This window comes from Macrotis lagotis, chromosome 8, assembly GCF_037893015.1.
Source record: "Macrotis lagotis isolate mMagLag1 chromosome 8, bilby.v1.9.chrom.fasta, whole genome shotgun sequence".
NCBI classification, from domain to species: Eukaryota; Metazoa; Chordata; class Mammalia; order Peramelemorphia; family Peramelidae; genus Macrotis; species Macrotis lagotis.
This window is the reverse complement of record NC_133665.1, coordinates 142,555,251-142,574,688: the sequence shown is the minus strand read 5'-3', so window position 1 is coordinate 142,574,688 and position 19,438 is coordinate 142,555,251. Positions and strand designations below refer to the sequence as shown.

The 19,438-nt window shown below is 39.6% G+C and overlaps 1 protein-coding gene across 18 annotated transcripts in view; it reads left to right on the top strand.

Annotated features, from left to right (window-relative positions):
* ATP2B2 (ATPase plasma membrane Ca2+ transporting 2) overlaps positions 1–19,438 on the top strand; it is a 681,398-nt gene that overhangs the window by 430,646 nt on the left and 231,314 nt on the right. For all 18 annotated transcript variants that reach the window (XM_074198571.1, XM_074198568.1, XM_074198575.1 and 15 more), the window contains one exon: positions 10,676–11,252. In XM_074198571.1, coding sequence (XP_074054672.1) covers positions 11,054–11,252 — 199 coding nt within the window. In that variant the 5' untranslated portion in view covers positions 10,676–11,053. The remainder of the gene's footprint in view (positions 1–10,675; positions 11,253–19,438) is intronic.

The following is a 19,438-nucleotide window of genomic DNA, read 5'->3' as shown; positions in this document are numbered from 1 at the left end:
AGTAATTGATGGAAATGCTAAATTTCAGTAAGAGGTTCCTGAAAATAAGGTGAAAATTTCCCCCTAAGTTTCTGGGCTCCCTAGAATCTATGGTATGATATTAAGGCAAGAGCCTTCACTTTAGAGAAAAAAATAGCTAATTTATTTGCTTCTAAGGTGTACCATTTTCTTTGCCTCATTATTCCTTTCCATACTCTCAATTTTTGGGAACCAATATAGCTGTGACTAACCTCATACACTTGATTGAAATCTTGTGAACACATACTCCCCCATATACATGTATTCAGGTTGCTCATTTCCAAGCAGACACATACATGCACAAGTTCCTTATTCACATACTTCCTTTTTGGGGGGGGTTCATGGAACACCTCCTACTACATAGATGAATTCTATAGTTACCCTTAGATTTGTCATTCTAGCATTTCTATACTCACATACAAATATTTGTGCTCTCAGATAGACAATGTATATACATATATATATATATATGTATATACATATATGTCATGTCCCTGGGTGCCAACATTATGACAGACAGATGTACACTCACTCATATTCCTTTTCACATCTACATAGACACTAGCCCAGGAAAATATAACCATGGACATGAATACATAAAAAAATAATAATAGCATTAATAATTAAAATAAGTAACATTTTAATGTAGTTTTAAGATTTGGCAAGAATATCACATGTTATCACAATAATCATACACATATGCTCTCACAGTCCAGGGATATGAACACACACTCTTCCTTACATACATGAACTTAAACATAGGCATTCTCACAGACAGATATCATATACATGCTTGAGATATGTTTAAATACAGACACAGAAATGCATAGTTTTGCCTGCATTCTTCCTCTCAAAAATCCTGGTCCCTCATGTTCCCTCTCCAGAATCAAAAGAAACGGATTTTTGGAGCCCTTGGACTCCAATTGTTCCTTGAAGAGTTGAGCAGTTATGTTTCCCCCTCAATACTCAAAAGGCCTCATAGTATAGAGGCCTCAACTGGCCATGTCTCTGGAGATCCTGGCTGCACTGTGCCTCATAGTTACCTTTTGCTGCCTTGAGGACTTCATGGTGTTTGGGTGAGGATGAATGTTTGGGTTGGTTCATCTTCTTGACTTTTCCTGTTTCTCCTCTTCCCTTGAGCTCATGATGCTCATGTACCAATTTTGCATATTGCTCAGTGACATTGGGGCAGTGGATTGAGGTCATTGCTCACCTCTCACTGCTGGGAGAACTTCTGCAACTCTTCTGCTATTTTCCAGATGCCTTGGTTGCCTATCAGAGTCCACATCCATTCTCTCTAGGCTTCCATAGCTTAGAAAATTGACAGGCCCACAAGGTAGCTGGTCTGACATCCTTGTCCTAGTAAATTCTGTTTTATTTTTTAAATTTAAAAATTGATGACATTGAAGGCTCTGCTAGTGGGCAAGGCAAGTCCTATTTCTATGTGAGAACAGGCTGAAGACATTAGGATTCATGTCTGGAGACTCCAAGCCTCAACCACATTCAGCAAATTTCTACTTGCTCCCAGATTGGATTCACGTGAAAAGGTGATAAAAATAAGTAGGTATTTAAATACAGAACATCTTAAAACAGAAATGCTGGGCATCAGGAAGTTATTTTTAGCTCAGAATTCATTTGCAAATGTCACAGCTAACATCCCTCACTTCATTTTTGAAAAAAAAAATTCCCCTCTTTTTAAATCCTTCCTTCGAAAGATATATTTCTCTTTGTTAGGTTAACTAAGGAAATATTACTTATTCCCAGCCCCCCTCCCCCCTTTCTAATCTGGTATTTTTATTAAGGCTTTTCAACTTATTCTTGAAGCACCGAGACATAATAATGCATAGTCATTTAAATGCTAATAAGAGGAAATAGAAATGCATAAATCCAGTATGGTCAGAATATTCTTGGAGATTCTGAGATGCTTAGAACATTAGTCCTGGAAGAGAGTAGAAAAAGGAAGGAATAAACAATTATATTCACAAATATTATGTCATTTGTTCCTCACAACTCTGGGAGATCCTATTTTGGAGTTGAGGAAACTGAGGTAGACAGATCCTTGCTCAAGATCATATATATTATAAATATGTGAGACCAGATTTGAATTCAGTTCTTCCTGGCTCGGGAGGCCCTATCAGCTGGATCATCCTCACAGAAAGAGAATCCAAGGATGACTGGTGACTTGCCCAGAGTTCAGTAACTGGTCTGAGCCAGAATTCTTATGGTATAATAGTAGAAAGACTCGAGACTGGACCAGGGCTATACTGGTACAATAATAGACAGCACACTGGTTCTAGAATCTGAATCAGACCTCTGCTGGTACGATTGAGAGCACAAAAGTTCTAGATTCTGGGCCAGATCTCTACTGATGCAATAATAGACAGTACACTGGCTTTAGAGTCTGGACTGGAGCTCTAATAATAAATAGAGCACTGGTTCTAGACTCTGGACCAGAACTCTACTAGTACAATAATAGCACAATCTAAGGCTAGATCAGAGCTTGAATGGTGCAACAATTGACAGCACACTGGTTCTAGAGTCTGGGCCAGGGCTCTATGGTGCAATAATAAGCAACCTACTGGTTCTAAGTCTAGATCAGAGCTTGAATGGTGCAACAATTGACAGCACACTGGTTCTAGAGTCTGGGCCAGGGCTCTACAGGTGCAATAATTGATATCACACAAGGTTCTAGAATCTGGGCCAGGGCTCTAATGGTACAAAAATAGACAGTACACCAGTTCTAGAGTCTGGGCCAGCTTATCAGTGTCCTGAAACTGTGTTGCCTATGGGGGGGGGGTACTAAGCTGAGCTTTCGGTATAGTAGTTTAAGAGAGTATCAATAGTCATAGAAAGTTGCCTAGAGCACTGAGAGATTAAATGTCCTTGCCCAAGATCAAACAGTTTATGTCAGAGGTGGGACTTGTTTCTTTGTCTTGCTGAATTTGAACATAAATCTTGATCCACCAATTCACATTCCTTATTATAGAAGAGGAACTCATTGGCCTTGTTTTCCTCTGCCTTGGAGGCTATAACAAGGAGTAATGAATGGAATGTGGAAAATGACAGCTGTAGATTTGATGTAAAGAAAAACAGTCCCAATGAGAGCTGTTGAGAAATGGAGTGAGTGGGCCCTTAGAGAAAGTGGTAGTGGATTTCCCATCACTGGAGATCTCCAGGTATAGGCCAGTGATAACTTGGACTTAATGATTTCTGAAGATCCGTCCATTGCTGATATGAGATTCTGTGACTCTGAAAGTGTAGCCTTTTTTAAAAGATCAGATCGGAAAACTGAGGCTGATCGAGGGTTAAAAAGGTGAAATTACCTGTTGCAGGTCACACATCGAATCAGTGGCAGAGACAAAAGAATGGAAGGACAATTGGGAGAAGGAGAAAAGGGACAAAAGGGGAAAAGAGGGGACCAGAGAGAAGAAATGGAGGGTCATGGAATTTAAAGCTGGATGCTATCTTACAACCCTACTATGTTTCAAATTCTAAGTGTCTGCACCTAAATCTTTCTTCTTTTTTCTTCTACACCAAGCACAAATCACAGTTCTGGTCCTTGAGGTAATTACAAAGATCAAGTAACTAATAGGGTAATAACCCACAATAAGTTTCCTTACCTCAGGTCTCAGATTGTCTTGTCTTAACCCTGAAGTGTCAATCCCACTTTGTAACTAGGTTATGTAGGAACATTAGACTTGGTGTTAGGAAGACCTGAGTTTAAATCCTCCCTTCAAGAATAGGCGTGTGACTTTGGCTAACTTTAACCTTCCTCAGCCTCAGTTTCCTCATCTGAAATGAGAATAATATAGTGCCTAACTCACAGGGTTATTGGGAGGTTCAAAGGAGTTAATGTATGCAAACATTAAAGTATTATATAAATATTATGTGATGATGATAATGACATTTGAGAATGATTATTTAACTTTTGATGTAACAATACCTTTTCTCCCTTAAGGGCAAGACCAATATGTCATTTTTTTTTCCTTTCACTGAACTTAGTGTGAAGTTTTGTAAGCAAGACTCTCTTGATAAATATTTAAGTACAAAGCAGTAGAAGATACTTAAACAGAGGGAAAATACCATATAATGTTATAATGATAATAAGCAACATTTACAGGATACTTTTTGAATAGCAGATATTATGCTAAATGCTTTGTAAAGGTCACACAGTATATGTCTGAGACTAGATTTGAACTCAAGTCCTCCTCATTCCAGACCCAAAGCTCTATCCACTGGACCATTTAACTCTCATGAGCTGCCTCATAGGTTTTTTTTGCAAGGCAGTGGGGTGGCTTATCCAAGGCCACACAGCTAGGTAATTATTAAGTGTCTGAGGCCAGATTTGAACTCAGGTACTCCTGACTCCAGGACCAGTGGTCTATCCACTGTGACACCTAGCTGCCCCTACCTCATAGGTTTTTGAGGAAGATTTGTTTGAGAGAGGTCTGAGAAATTCTAGTAAGGGTAACCAGTTAGAAAGCTTTGAAGTATTGGAATACTTGACTGACCCCTTCCTAAATTTCCAGTCTTTTTGCACTTTTTTCTTTTCCATGTTTTCTCTGATCTAGTTATACTAGCTTGATTACTTTCTATTCCTCATCTTACATTTTTTATCTTTCCACTAGCTGCCTCCCATTCCTGGATTGCTTGAAGTACTCATCTCCTGACTTTCTTATGACCTTTTAAGCCTTAAATCCAATCTCACTTTTTTAAAAACATTTTTTTTATTAATTTAAGGCAATGAGGTTAAGTGCCTTGCCCAGGGTCACACAGGTAATTATTAAGGCTGGATTTGAACTCAGGTCCTCCTGACCCCAGGGCTAGTGCCACCTAGTTGCCCACTAAATCTCACTTTCTACAAAAGACTTTTCCCTTTCTTCTTCCTCTCCTCTTTGCTAATTGTTTCCCTTAGTGACTATCCTCAAGTTTATCTTGACTATGTCATGCATGTACAGACTTGTTAACATGTTGTCTTCTCCATTAGAATGTGAGTTTATTGAATTCGAGGTCTGTGGATTTTTTTAAATCTTTCTTTGTATCATCAACACTTTGTACAGTGTTTAACGCTTAATAAGAGCAGCTATTTATTGGATTATTTTCATGGGAATTTCTTTTTGATCTGCGTTGGTCCAGGTGGCAATAGTAGAACCCTTATAACTTAAGGAAGAGTTGAGTCTAAGAGACATTTGCAGAGAAAAGAGAGTTGGGTGAGGACTAGAATATTTGGATTCTAATACCAAATCTTCCATTTATTCCCAATGTCTTTTATTACCTTGGGCAAGTCATTTTGACCTCAGTTTCTTTATTTGCAAAATGAGAGGGTAGGATTAAATATTTAAATGGATGATCCCATGTCTTAGGAGTGAAATGAACAGAAACTAATCGCTCTTCTCTTTTAGCTGCTGCTTGTCCAGGTGGTATTTATGCAAGGATTGGTTTGTGACCAAAATGATTAAGCAGACAAACTCATTTGCATATAAATGGGGTGCTTTTCCTGGTGTCTGGGACTCAGGGCAATGCTGTGGACTTGATTGGTTCTGGCATTTGGAGCCTGATGGCCTTGTCCCAGTGGCTTAGAGGAGGGAAAAGGCAACGTAGAGATACTAATAACAATAGCAAGAAAACATTTATATAGCACTCTTAACAAAATGTTTTACATACATTATTTCACTTTATTCTCATAACAGCTCTGTGAAGTTGCTTGCTATTTTAAAAAACTAGGACTTGTGATTTCATTGTTTTTAGGAACTCAGAGAGAAAAACCTCCTACCAGTCTCTGGCAGGGAAAGTCATTGAAGAACTGGTTTTCAATTGCTTGAGTTGATTGTTTACCAATTCAGATTATCTACTTTACAGTTTTATAGTTTTAGCAAGTGACTGGCTGCTATTATTATCCTCGTTTTATAGAGGCTAGGTTAAGTGACTTGCTTGAGTAATGAAGCTAATAGGTATTAAAGGTGGTATTTGAACCCATCATCTTGATTCTATCTTCAGAATGCTGTTGGACATACTATATTGCCTTTCCAAGAGAATAGGAAGAGATCTTGGGAATCAGAGGACCTGAGTTCTTGTGTATGTGACATTTAATGAACTTCCCTTCATCAATACATCACTTTTCCTTATTTCTAAAATGAAGGATTGATTTTTGACGTGCCTTCTTATCCTAAAAATCTATGCTTCTCTTCCTCTTTGTCCCTCTACCCATGTATATCACTAGACATCAAGTATGCAGTTTCTTTAGAGTTATCTCTTCATCCTCAGGAATGAGGTCAGGTCACCTAAGAACTCCTCCATTCCAGATTGTTCAAGAACCACAGAAACAAATGTATGTTGAGTCTATTATGTCTGTCCCTATGCTTAGTGCTGGAGATAGAAAGACAAAAATACAAATTGCATTAGTTCTTGCCCTTGTGTTAGGCTTACGTTTTCTGAGGATGGCAGATGTACTGAAATCGAGAAATAACATAAGATAATTTGAGTAGGCAGAGAATACTAATAACTGGAGGCATGATCATCAGCAAAAGCTGCTAGTTTTACATGGTTAAAAAAGGTTTCTAGTAAGAAACAAAGGATGACACAAAGAATGGCATGACTTCCAGAGATGGGGGATGACCTTATGCAAAGGCATGGTTTAGGAGAAGGCAAATTCAGGGAGAAGCAAGTAGTTGGCTGTAATGTGGGCAGATGTGAGATGTGAGATATTAGGAAAGACCATTTCTGTGCAGACTTTTAAGGACTTCGAATTCTAAACTGACAATATCTTATTTTAAATTTAAGTTAATGGGGGACACTGAAGCTTCTTGAATAGGGAAGGAATAGTATTCTCTCTGTGCTTTAGGGGGGTTATTTTATGGTAACTATGAAAACATGGATTGGAGAGGGAAAATATGGAAAATAGAGAAACCAATAGTTTTGTCAAGAGGTGGTGAAATCCAGAATTTGAATGGAGGCCACATGATATCCTAGATAAGCTATTTCTGCATGTACATGCCTAGCAGAACTATAACTTGGATTTTTTTAAAACCTAGGATAAAGCAATTAGGGGGGCAGGATGACAGGGGAACAAAAGATGGTTCCACTGCAAATGTAATTGAGTTTAGAGTCCAAGTTTTAGCCCTGTAAGGGTAGGAGATTGAAGAGTGAAGTAAGGAACTCCTTGGGATGGAGGTATCCCTGATGGGATTCTGTCCAATCAATAGAATTCCCTTCCTCATGAACTCTATCACTGTAAACCAGAATTCCGCAGAAGTTTCTGAAGCATGGAAATGATAGTCTGAAAGTTTGGATGATGGTTTTGAGAAAGGGAAAGCTCTGATAATCTAGATTTAGCAAAACGCATTTTATGAAAGTTAGACATTATCTAGCCCAATGATTTTAAGGGGGAAAAAAGGCTTATGGTGTTTGGAACTGTCTTCCTTCTAGTCCTGTCAATCAATCAGTAGAATTAATACCATTAATTCTAGTCTTCATTAATTTTGGGGTTGGATTTAGAGCAGATATATTCGAAAGATCTGACAACTCTGGCATGCTATAGTTCTTAAAGAAGGAAGAATTTGACATATATCTGGGGAACCTGCCATTGGTAGAATTGTTACTTATTGGCTCATTCAATTTTGTCATAGGAAAGACTTCCACTGTTAGGAAATACATTGCCTCCCAAAATACAACTCATTGATCATTTGGGTCATTTCTGTTTTTTCCTCTATATTGAGTCAAAATCTGCCTCCCCATAACTTCTACTCATTAGCTTTTATTTTTTTTCTCTGGGGCCAAAAACAATGAATTTCATATCTCTTCCATATGGAAATCTTTCAAATATTTTGGAGAGAGACGATGTCTTTTCATCACCAGACAAAGTTTTTATGGTTTCTTCAACCAGTCTTTGCAGGGTACAGTTCTGAGTCTCTTCACCCTCTTGATTCCTCTCTGGAAATGCTGCTGTAAGTCCTTCAGTGGAGAAAGTTACATGTGGAAGAGATGGAAAATATCTGTATAGACTTTGAAAGATAGGGATAATTTGAGTTGCTAGAAGCTAAGGATCCTATTGTGTCTAGTTTCCTTGGTCATAAACTTGAGTTTTGCTTAACCTGGCCACCAGTTCTATTCTTTTTATTAATTAATTAATTAATTAATTAATTTTTCTTTTTTTTTCACCAGTTCTATTCTTTAGAGATGGTATGGTACAGTGGAGTCCATGGAGTCAGAAGACATAGTTTTAAATACCACTTCTGACATATAACCTCTGTGACCATGCACAAGTAACTCACTCTCCTCTTCATCATCGGCCTCATTTTCCTCTTCTGTAAAAGGATGTGGTTCAATTATGTGGCCTCTGAGGCTACTTTTAGCTTAGCTCTCTTGTTCCACCATCCTTGCCACCCCTGTCAGGCATCTTGAAATTACTACTACCCTATAATCCCACATTTATAGAGACATCCTTCCTCTACCCTCCTGAGTTTCTTCTAGTCTTAATAAATTCAGTCTTCATCTACCTTACTCATTTAAGGGTTCTCCTTCCTTTTATACCCCTCACACATCTTTTCCCACTATTCTTTCCCAGGAATTCTCCTGCCCATTACAGATCAATGGACAATGACATAATTGGCATTGAGAAGACCTTTTAGAGGGAACCATTACTCAAGGTGATACCCCTCCTCTTCTTTTCCACTGGATCTAGAGTCATTTCAATAGGAGAGCCATCCAGAAGCAGAAATTCTATAGTATCTCCCCTCTTCCTTTTCTTTCTAGATTTTGAATGGAAGAGAAAGAAAAGTAAGAGAAAGATGTTAAGACACACCAGGGGAGGGTTCTACAATGGAGATTCTGGTGGGTACCTTCCTAGCTCTACTTAGAACTCTGAGAAGGAGGGTTAGAGAAAAAAAATCCACCTTTTCCTTAGAATCTTCTTTACCCAGACCTGGATTATGCCCTTTAGGCCTCTCCCTATAAGACTTTTGGGGGTAAGAGAATGGGAGTTCAAATTTGATCTGGGTGTTTCCTTACTTTGGACCCATCTACTTGTCAAAATGGAATCTTAGAAATCTGTCTTCCTTTAAAACTCAACTCAAATGTTATCTTTGTTAAGAAGTCTTTCTTAGTTTCCCCCAGTTGCTAACACTTTCCTCACTGGATTACCTATGTGTTTATGTTCATAAAATGAAAGCTCCTTGAAAGCAGGGAGTATTTGCTTTTCCTTTGTTATTTCTAGTATTTAGAATAGTGCTTGGATTATTCTGAGCAAAGAATGAGCATCCATCCATAGGATTATAGATCTTGAATTGGAATAGAATGTACCTGAAGCTCCTTGATGAGAGACAAAGGAGGAAGACAAAAAAAGGGAAATGATAAGGAAAAAGAGAGAAAAAAAGGAAAGGGGAAAAGAAGAACAAGAAATAATTTATGGGGAAAAAGAAAAAATGGATGGGAGTAAAAAAAAAAACATGAAACATTTTGGCTGCCCTCCATCCCTGCCTTCTTTCTGGGGCAGCTGTGTTGCCTGCCTCATGCCCATCCCGAGAACATGTGGCATAGTGCCCCATCCCTAGCTCTCAGGTGTGGCTGAAACCAGGGGAAGGAGAGAAAGCCATTGCTACTTCCAGGCCCTTTGTCACCCAATGCTTGCTGTGGCTGGCGGCAGGCAGGTATTCGGTGTCCCCTTGGGGGATTTGGTTCTTGGGCTGGCAAGAGCTACAGATACATTTATCTGACTGCCTTCCAGGCTGGCAAGGGAACCGCCTCTGAATTTTATTCTTTCTCTTCCCCTCTTTCATTTCTTTCTCCTTGGACTGACAAATGGTTCCCATAACGGTCCCAACCCCAAGGAATGGGGGCCCAATTACTTTCTTGGCCTTGATGGGTCTTGTGGGACTTTTTGGTACTTGTCATATGAGAGATTGATAGAGCAGCAAGAACTAGATCTCATGCTGGAGGCCACGAAGCTGTTGGACTAATGACTTCCTTATTAATATGCATGAGCTGTCTCATTTAGCGGGTGCTCTTGGGACTTGATTAAAGTAAGGAGGACTGCTGCTGTGGGAAAGGCTGGTGTGCTACTCACTTGGCTGTGCCTTCTATCCCGGAGGGAGAAGGGACCATGTCAGTCTGGTGGGGGTAGATTTAAACTTCTCTGAGCAAACTACCCCTCCCTCCCTCCCTCCCGCCCTCCCTCGTTTCCTCCCTCCTTTCCTCCCTCCTTTCCTTCCTTCCTTCCTTCCTTCCTTCCTTCCTTCCTTCCTTCCTTCCTTCCTTCCTTCCTTTGTATGTGGGTTATATACTATTAGGTGTAATTGTGAAGGAAATCTAAAGATAAAAATGACAGGAGAGTATTTGTGAGGCTATACTCCTGAAGATATATATGTGGGTAGATTGTTTAGGGGAATTACTGCTTTTTATGGGAAAGTATATGTTGAAGTTTTAGGGGGAGAGAGAGAGAGAGAGAGAGAGAGAGAGAGAGAGAGAGAGAGAGAGAGAGAGAGAGTTATATGATGATTGTTAGACATGCTTGTGTGAAGGTGGGTGGGGGAGATGGAGGTGCACATGTGAATAGTCTTGTGTGTGTGTGAGGGTGTACATGAGAAAAAGGGAGTAGAAATGACTTTCTACCTGAAGGAAACCTCTCTCTCTCTTAACTTCTGCCCTGTGTTTGTACCCATAGGTGCCAGAAAGGGGCCATGACCATGTAGACGCCAGCCCTGGAGAGTAGCAGCATGGGTAGCGCTGAATGGGGACTCCTGGGTCTGCAGTCTTGAGACCCACTGCCACGAACCTTCGAACTGGGATCCCTGTGTGTCAAGGTGTTCCTTTCCGAGCTTGCCACAGCCGCCGTCACACTGGCTCGTCTCCATTTTCTTCCTTGGAATTGGAGCCGACTGCTCAGAGTTGCTAAAGTTGCTTCCTTCTGGAAAGCCGTATAGACCTATAGCTCTAATTGGGAACCTACTTTTTCTTGCCCCTCCCCTAAAATAAACAGATAAGTAATAAAATAATAATAACCCTTGAATCTGCTCAAAGTGGAGCAAGAACCTCAGCAAAAATGGGAGACATGACCAACAGCGATTTTTACTCCAAGAACCAAAGAAATGAGGCCAACCATGCGGGTGAGTTTGGGTGTGCAATGGAGGAGCTCCGCTCTCTCATGGAACTTCGGGGGACAGAGGCTGTGGTGAAAATCAAGGAGACCTATGGGGACACTGAAGGGATCTGTCGGCATTTGAAGACCTCGCCTGTAGAAGGTAGGTGCCACTCCCTTGGAATTATACACCCTGAGCCTTTTGATGACCCTATGTGGATACCTCCTTTTTATTTAGAAAGTAGGGTTGGGATGAGAAAATCTGAGAATTGGGGAGTTGCTGACCCAGCAGTCAAAAGGGAGATTGAGAAAGACCAAAAAAGTATTAAAAACTGAAATGTCAAATTGAGAATAGATATCTTGGCCAATGAGAACTAACAATTGTATCTTGAATAGAAGACAAGAGAAGGTAATGGAAGGCCCAGGGACAGTATCCTTTTGGTGGAGGAGCAGGGTTTGCAGCCTGTCAGCTAGACAAGGAGAGAAACCGAAACCCTGTTTTCCTCGTCTGATCAATTCCTTTGACATGAAACCAACCCTTTGGTGTCATTATTTCAGTGGCCAGCTGTTCACTGGAAACCTTGTTGTGCTTCAGGGTCCTCTGCTTTCATGTCCACTGTTCTGTTTGTCTCATGGACAAGCATGGCTCCACCCCACTGCCGATCCCTAGAAACAGTTGCTGCATTGCTCTAAGCTCTCTTCCCCTTAGCCCCAATAAGCACCATCCTGAGCCCCAACCCCGATGTTGTTACCTTATAGTGGGCTGAAGCACCCAGAAGGACCTTAGTTTTTCTTTCCATTTAGTGAAATGTATTCGATAGGAACATTTCCTCAGGGTGAAGAGGGGCCTATCATGTTTGTATCTGCCTTAAAAAAAAAGTCTTGACTTTGTTTTAAAAATGGGAGCTAAATCTTGACTTTTCTGAAAGCCTCCTCATCCATCTCCAGGGTACCGGTGTATTTTAGACTTTGCTGGAAATTCTGATAATTCTTGAGTCCTAGAGTTGTTGTATAGGGATTGTATGGATGCAAGCAGTTATTATGGGTTGAGGCAGGTGGAAGAGGCAGAGGGCTTTCAAACAGAGATAAGCCTTGGCTTCTAGTCCATTTAAAGTCTCTTGAGTCTGTCTGGCAAAATAAAACCTATGTTACTTTCTTGCAGATGTGGAATTCCATTAGATTCATGAGGAAAGAATTGTGACCACTGGCCAAGGAATGGGCTAGTGTCAAGTATGGAATAGGTAGAAACACCTTTTCAACTTTGCTATAGACGTTATTTTGGGAACTCTTCTTGGCTGTTCCTTTTTTAGAATCTGGGGAAAAGGAAACAGGAGGCTGGGAGATCTGGGTGTTGACTTTGTTACTGTGTGCTCAATCCATAATCGAGTTATATCCGAAAAAGGGAGACGAGAGCTTTTGCTTTATTCAGTCTTGATAAAACTTCCTCTGGTATACTATGTTCATTTTTGGCCAGCACACTTTAGGAAGGACATAAAAGGAGAAAGGGAGAGGACTAGAAAATTACCACACAAGGATAAGTTGAAAGAACTGGGGATTTTCGTTAGACAGGGCAAGATGTCACTATCTCATCTCTTTGAAGGACAGTCCTGTTGTAAAGGGAATTGGTTTGTTGTGTTTGGTCCCAGAGCACAGAATTGGGAGAAATGGATGGAAATTTACAGAAAAAAGAAGATGCAGAAAAATACAAAGAAGGGGATTTAAAATTGATGTGAAGGAAAGCTCATTGGCAATTAGAGCTGTTGGAATGGACTTCTGGGTGGGGGGCTTCCCATCAATCAACATTCAGACAAAAACAGATGTTTCCCTTGTCAGATATTTTAATAGGAGGCCTTCTTGGAGTATAAGGTGGATAAGATGGCCTCTGAGTCTCTTCTAATTCTGATATTTGGGGATTCTGTGAAGTCAGTTTCTTGGAAAGGGAAGACTTGAGCTTATGTTCTCTAGGAACTATGAGATTTTAGGAGATGGGATGAAACCAAAAAGGGAATCCTAGAAGGAGGAGATGACACTGCAAGCACAAGGGTTGGTTTAACCAATGCCCTTTGCACTTTTGGTCTATATGGTAAGAAGAAGTTATTGTGGTGTGGGACTTGAAAGTCTTGTCAGTGGGGTTCAAGTCCTGGCAGATCCTACTGAACTAGAAAGACTCAGAAATGTGCTCGACAACAGAATGTATGTATGTTGTCCCAGGACTGAATCTGACTTCAAAGGCCCTTTTGTAAGTTAGTCACAAGACTAAACTATAGAAATGCACAAAGATCATATCCTAGGGCCCAGAGAATTCGTGATCTGCCTTTGGGAAGAGAGGATCCAAACCAAGGAAATCACCAAACCTATAAAGTTGATAGCATGTAGAAGTACATAGTGAATGGGAGAGGAGTAGAGGGCTTGAGTCAGACCCAAGTGGACTAGAAAAAGGGTATGTTGAGTCAGAAGCATAAGATGTAATGGTTGAAGAAGAAAGCTAAAATATGAAGCCAGGTTAGGAAAGGAAGAGAAAACATGGCAGCCACAATGGGTTAAGAATAGGAAGAGTGAAGGGGAAAATCTGTCATAATGAATTGTGCTGGTGCTTTCTCTTCAGAAACATTTTTGCTTGGTGTGAATGGGCTGGTCTGTCTGCATGGGCATCTTCCTCCATGTCTTGCTCAGAAATCACAGAGTCTTAATTACTGAAGGAGGACATCAGTCAAGTTATATCTTCAATGGCATGGCCTCACAGACCTAGAATTGGGAAGGACTTTGGAGCTCATCTCATTGAACACCTTCCTTTAAGGGATCAGTGACAATTGAGGAGTGGGGAGCTGAAGACATGATCACAGAGAGGGTCAAGAGCAGAGATGGGATTCCAGACCAAGGTCTCTATTCCAAATTTGGCATGGCTTCTGCTGCACTCTACTCCTGTCTCATTCTGGCCTTTCCAGGATAAATAGGACATATACCCATAGCATCCAGAGGAGGGAGATCAGTGAAAATGGGTGAAAGCTGGGGTTGAGTGTTATCTCACTGGGTTTATAACCTGCTTCTTCTGCTTATTCCTCTTGTACCCTTGGTCAAATGATTTTTCCACTCCAGGTCTCACTTTCCTCCCTGGTAAGATGAAGGGTTAGACTACATAACTTCTACTATTCATTCTGCTTCTAAAGTCTATGATCACAGCATCACAGATTTAAGGCTGAATAGCACTAGATACTCTTATGACTTTGATCTTTCTCATCTGAGAATGAAAGTGGAAAGGAATGTCTAAACTGGAGAACAGAAGACTGCCAGGGTGGGTTGGTGTGGAGAGGCAGGCAGGATTATTGTCTTTACACACATTAATTGTTATTATGAATGGGATAGGGACATTCTCTTTAGTTCCAAAGGGCAGAACTAGGACTAATTGGTAGAATTTCCAGGGTCAAAGATTTCATCTAAAGATAAAGAAACCTTGATTCTACCCCAAATGGGTATTTCCTTCTTTTGAATTCAGATTATATTTTGTTTATAAATATCTTATCATTTAATATGCTTTAATTGTCACATAAGTATTAGTTATAATCATAGGGTTTAGAGAAAGAATGGAACTTAGTGACCATTTAGTTCAATACCCTCATTTTATGACTAGGGAAACTGAGGCATTGAGAGGGAAAGTGACTTGCCTAAGTTGAACAGGCAGTGTTAACAAAAAATAGCTAATCCCAATAGAATTTATTATGCTTTCCTAATAAGAACCCTTAATATTCCCATAGATGAGAAAACTCAGGTTGAGGTTAAATTATTTGCCCAGGGCCACACATCTAAGTGAAAGTCAGAGTCAGGATTCCAACTAGTAATGGGATCCTATGAGGGAGTCAGAAAATTGACTCTGGGGTATCCCAGTTATGTATGAATAGTCCAGACTCAGTTTCCCAGCTTCTTCATAGGATCCCATTCCTAGATTTGAATCCTAGTTCCAAATGTAGTATACATTTCATTGCATTCAATGACTTGTAAACATTCACATGACTAGTATTAGAGCTAGATCTAGTCCTATTTTCTGTTTGCCTATATGCATGTATATATATATATATATATATATATATATATATATGTATGTATTTAACAAAATTAGGAACTTCTTGACAATGGTGACCGTGCCGTACAATATTTTGCATTTATCTCCTATTCTCCTTACTCCCCCATCAGGATGCATCTGACACAAAGTTAGGTGTATAGTAATTTATACAATAAATACATATTGATTGACTAATAGATTGACTGAGACATTTGCTACATCTAACCAGTGAGGAGACTGATGCTGAAAGTCCTGAAAATGGTAGGTCACAGAGGGTGGCCAGACAACTCCAGGGTTTTGAACTAGAGATAGGTCAAGTGGGGAAAGAGATGCTGTCTTTCACCTTACAATATTTTTTTATAGTTCTAAATGGTTCACAAAATGGTTTCCTCATAGAACCCTGGGAAATAGGTAGTTCAAGCATTATCATTCCCATTTCACAGATGAAGAAACTGAGTCTGAGAGGTCAAGTAATTTGACCTTGGTAATGTACCTAATAAGTGTCAGAAACAAAGGCCCATTGCTGTTGCTACCATACTATGCTATATCCTAAGCCTCAGTTTCGCCTTTTGGTGCTGCTTCATTGAGTGAATCTCTCTTTCCTGCTCTTGATTTTCTGTAATGAATGTGCTACCTCTCAGCCCAAAGCCTTATTTTCTTTGTTCTCAAACCAGTGACTGCCTTCTTCTAGGTAAGAAAATCTCTCTGGGCAAGGTGACATAGATATGCAAAGACCAGGGCTCTTGAATGAGGGTTGAAGGGAAAGGAAGGAGGCTGAGAAGCCGGGGCAGCTGGTGTCTCTTTACATTCCACCTGCCTTTGGCCTTTGTTGTCCTGGTTATTTACCAGGTCTGGGTATTTTTCTTCCTTGACTGAGCCTCAGAGTTGATTTAATGTTTTTCCTTGTTCTTCATGCCCCTCCTCTTCCCTTTTCCTTCTCTCTGGTGTCTTCTACTTCCCTAGATGCTTATTCCTATCTATGGACATGATTTTGATTGTCAGCTCAACCCCCAAATGTTAGCTTATAATAGCCTATGTTCTGTTTCTGGGATATTTGTGTTAATTCACTCTCTGGACAATAGAACCGTCACTAACACCTAATTCCAACTAACCCCAAAAGCATTTATTGTACACCTGTTATATACCAGATATTGTATTAACTGTCTGGGGCTGCAATGACAATAACAAACAATCCTTGTCCTTAAATAACTTACATTGTATTGGAGATGTGCAATATATAAAGAGAGAAATAAATTAATGATGATTTTGGGCAGAAGGAGCAAGCATTAAGGATAGACATAGTATCAAGACTACTCAGCTTGGAATCAGAAAGACCTGAATTCAGATCTCACTTGTGGCACCTTTATGGGTCCTACAACCTTAGAAATCCTAGGCTTATGATTAAATCACAAATCCCAAGTTAAAATTCTGAATGCCATTTACTATCTTTGAGAGTTTTGGTCAGTTAACTTTCCTGCACCTCAGTTTCCTTATCTGTAAAATGGGGGTTTGAATTAAATGCTCTCTCAAGGACTTTCTACTAAGCCAACAGTTGAAAATTATTTTACAGATGTGAAGAGACTAAAAAAACAGGAAGATCTTTGCCATACCTACTATATAGGTAGAGTGCAAAGCCCAAATGTAAACAAAGATTTTCTGTTTCCATTTCCAATTATGACACTATATAAAAGGGAAATAATGGAATAGAAGGCTGGAAAAGTGCTTTGTGAATAACAGGTCCTGGAACTGACTGGAGGAAAAGAGATATTTTTAGAGTGAAAACTGGGAGAATGAGGTGACCAAAGCCTGAAGTACTGGAAACTGGGAGAGAAAGAAGCTGTAGAATTTGGTTAGAGGATGGATAACCTGACCTCTAGGACTGTGAAGGGACTGCTCTTCAGAAGGTGTGATTGAGATGGAGGGGTATCTGAAGGCAAACATTGAGGGCTGAGATATGGATGCTTGGCATGTGGTGAGATGGCCCTTAAATTTTATCACCCATTGGTTTCTGGTACATATTTTGATTTCTGGGACATTTTCATGAGTTTTACTGTTATATATTTTCTATGAAATACTTCTATCAACTTTTCCAATTTGTATTTTTTCAGTAAGTCTAGCTCATCTTCTTCATTATCATCATCATCATCATTATCATCATTTTTAATCTAGCCCTCAGAGGAAAGAAATTGGGTAAAATGTTTATATACAGTGTATATACTGGAAGCCATCTCCTCCCTTCCATTACTACCACCACTGCCACCACCACCAAAAAAAAAAATCTTCCAGACTTATCTATAAAGTTGCAGCTTCATGTGATCATGCCTTGCATTTAAGCTTTGTCTTCTTTTTTTCAGGCTTCATTTAAATGTAAATCCATCTTGGAAAAAAATGAATTCCCTAGTATCTTGTCGAGTTATAGAAAAAGAGCAAGAATGGGCTAAATCACCGAATTTTTGAAATGGTTAGTTCTTCAGTGATCATCACCTTACAAGATCATCTAATGTAGTCATCTTTTGGTAGATAAGTAAACTGAGGCCAGTGGCAATGGGTTATGGATTTATTAAAACCTTTCTTCTGGAAAAGCTATATGAGAAATACTGTGTACCTGATTAAGGGATAAGGACATATAGATTTAGAATTGTAAGAATTCTTAAGAGGTCAAATAGTATAAATTTCTCATTTTACAAAGGAAAACTAAGGCTCAGAGAGTTTAAGTAATTGTCCAGGGTCACAAAGGTAGAAAGTAGCAGGGTTTGGATTCAAACTAAGACAGTCTGTCTCTACATCCAGTCTATTTTTCATTGCAAAACAATGGCACAGGCGCTGACTAGAAATAGTGCAGGCTCTAGAAAGAAATACTGATGACAAACAGCCCACTCCACTGTCTTGCCAAGGGTCAGTCCTGGGATCCATCCAAGGCTAGGGCCAGAGCCAACATGTATCTTGGGATCACTTAATGGATTTAAAAAGCAATATGACCAATGGCATATTTATGATTGAAGCTAGAGAATGTAAACATTTAATAAAGTTTCCAGATATAACTTGCCACAAGCACTTTCCTTATCACACACAGCTGGATGCTATGTACAGCTTATTGGAGAAAAAAGCCCTTCCTGAATTCATGGAAATAAAACCCTAATAGGATATGCCAAGACTGTTCTGCTCAATTATGAAATCACTAAAACCAGCCAACGTCTACCCCTGCAGGAATGGCTAATCCTATCTCTGCAGCCCTTCTTCTCTACCAAGACTCACGATTGTATAGACCCAAGATATCTTGCCCAAAGAATTAGACATTCATTTTGTGCCCCTCCAGCTAAACATATAATGATTACTTCTTATATACTTAAAGAAGTGGAAAGAGAATAAACATTTACATTTGGCCTACTATATGCCATACATTGTAAGTGCTTTTTAAAAAAAACCCAAAACTATTATCTCATTTGATCCTCACAACAACCCTACCAATAACCCTGGTGTTTAGTACCCCCATTTTAAAGAAGGGGATACTGAAATAAACAGAGGTTGTGACTTGCTCAGGGTGACATTGTTTAGTAAGTGTCTAAGGCAAAATTTGAACTCAATTCTTTCAGATTCTATGCCCAGAGCACTATCCAGTCTTCCTCTATACTTAAATGGTCAGTGGTACCATTAGCTCAAGGATATGGCTGTTCTCTCCTAGGGTACAGATTATTACCCATCTGTGTCTTTTTCTTTCTTTTCAGTTCTTGTCTATTTCCTCCTCTGAATTTTACCCAGAAGGATGCCCTTGTTCACCTTTATTCTATGGGTCTTAAGTCTTAATATAACATTCAGACTTTGTCTCAGTTATCCTCTGTTCTCTTTTCCTAATTGGCCCACCTCCATATTTGATCATACATAAATCTTACTACGTGCAATTGCCAAATTCTCTAAAGTTACACAACTTAAAAATATCAAGACTTTTATTTGAATCCTTGTTTTTCTGGCTCCATGTTCAAGGCTCTCTCAAGGGTGCTTCTATCTAGAAAATAATTCCTCTTATTTCTTTGGAGTTTTGAACTTTCTGGGATGCAGTTATATCTGCTGTCTTGGGGATGGCAGACCTAGAGGCATTCCTAAACAGGAGAGGAAGAAAGTAGGGTTAGAATAAGTAGAAGACATAAACAGAGGCTGAAAAGGTATCTTAAGTCAAGGAAAAAATATTTAATGATGGTCAGTCTTAGGAAATCTATTTGTGCAATGTTTAGAGTTGTTGCTGCTGCTGCTATTTATCCTTTGTTCTTGAAGAAGACCATGACATTGGGGGGGGT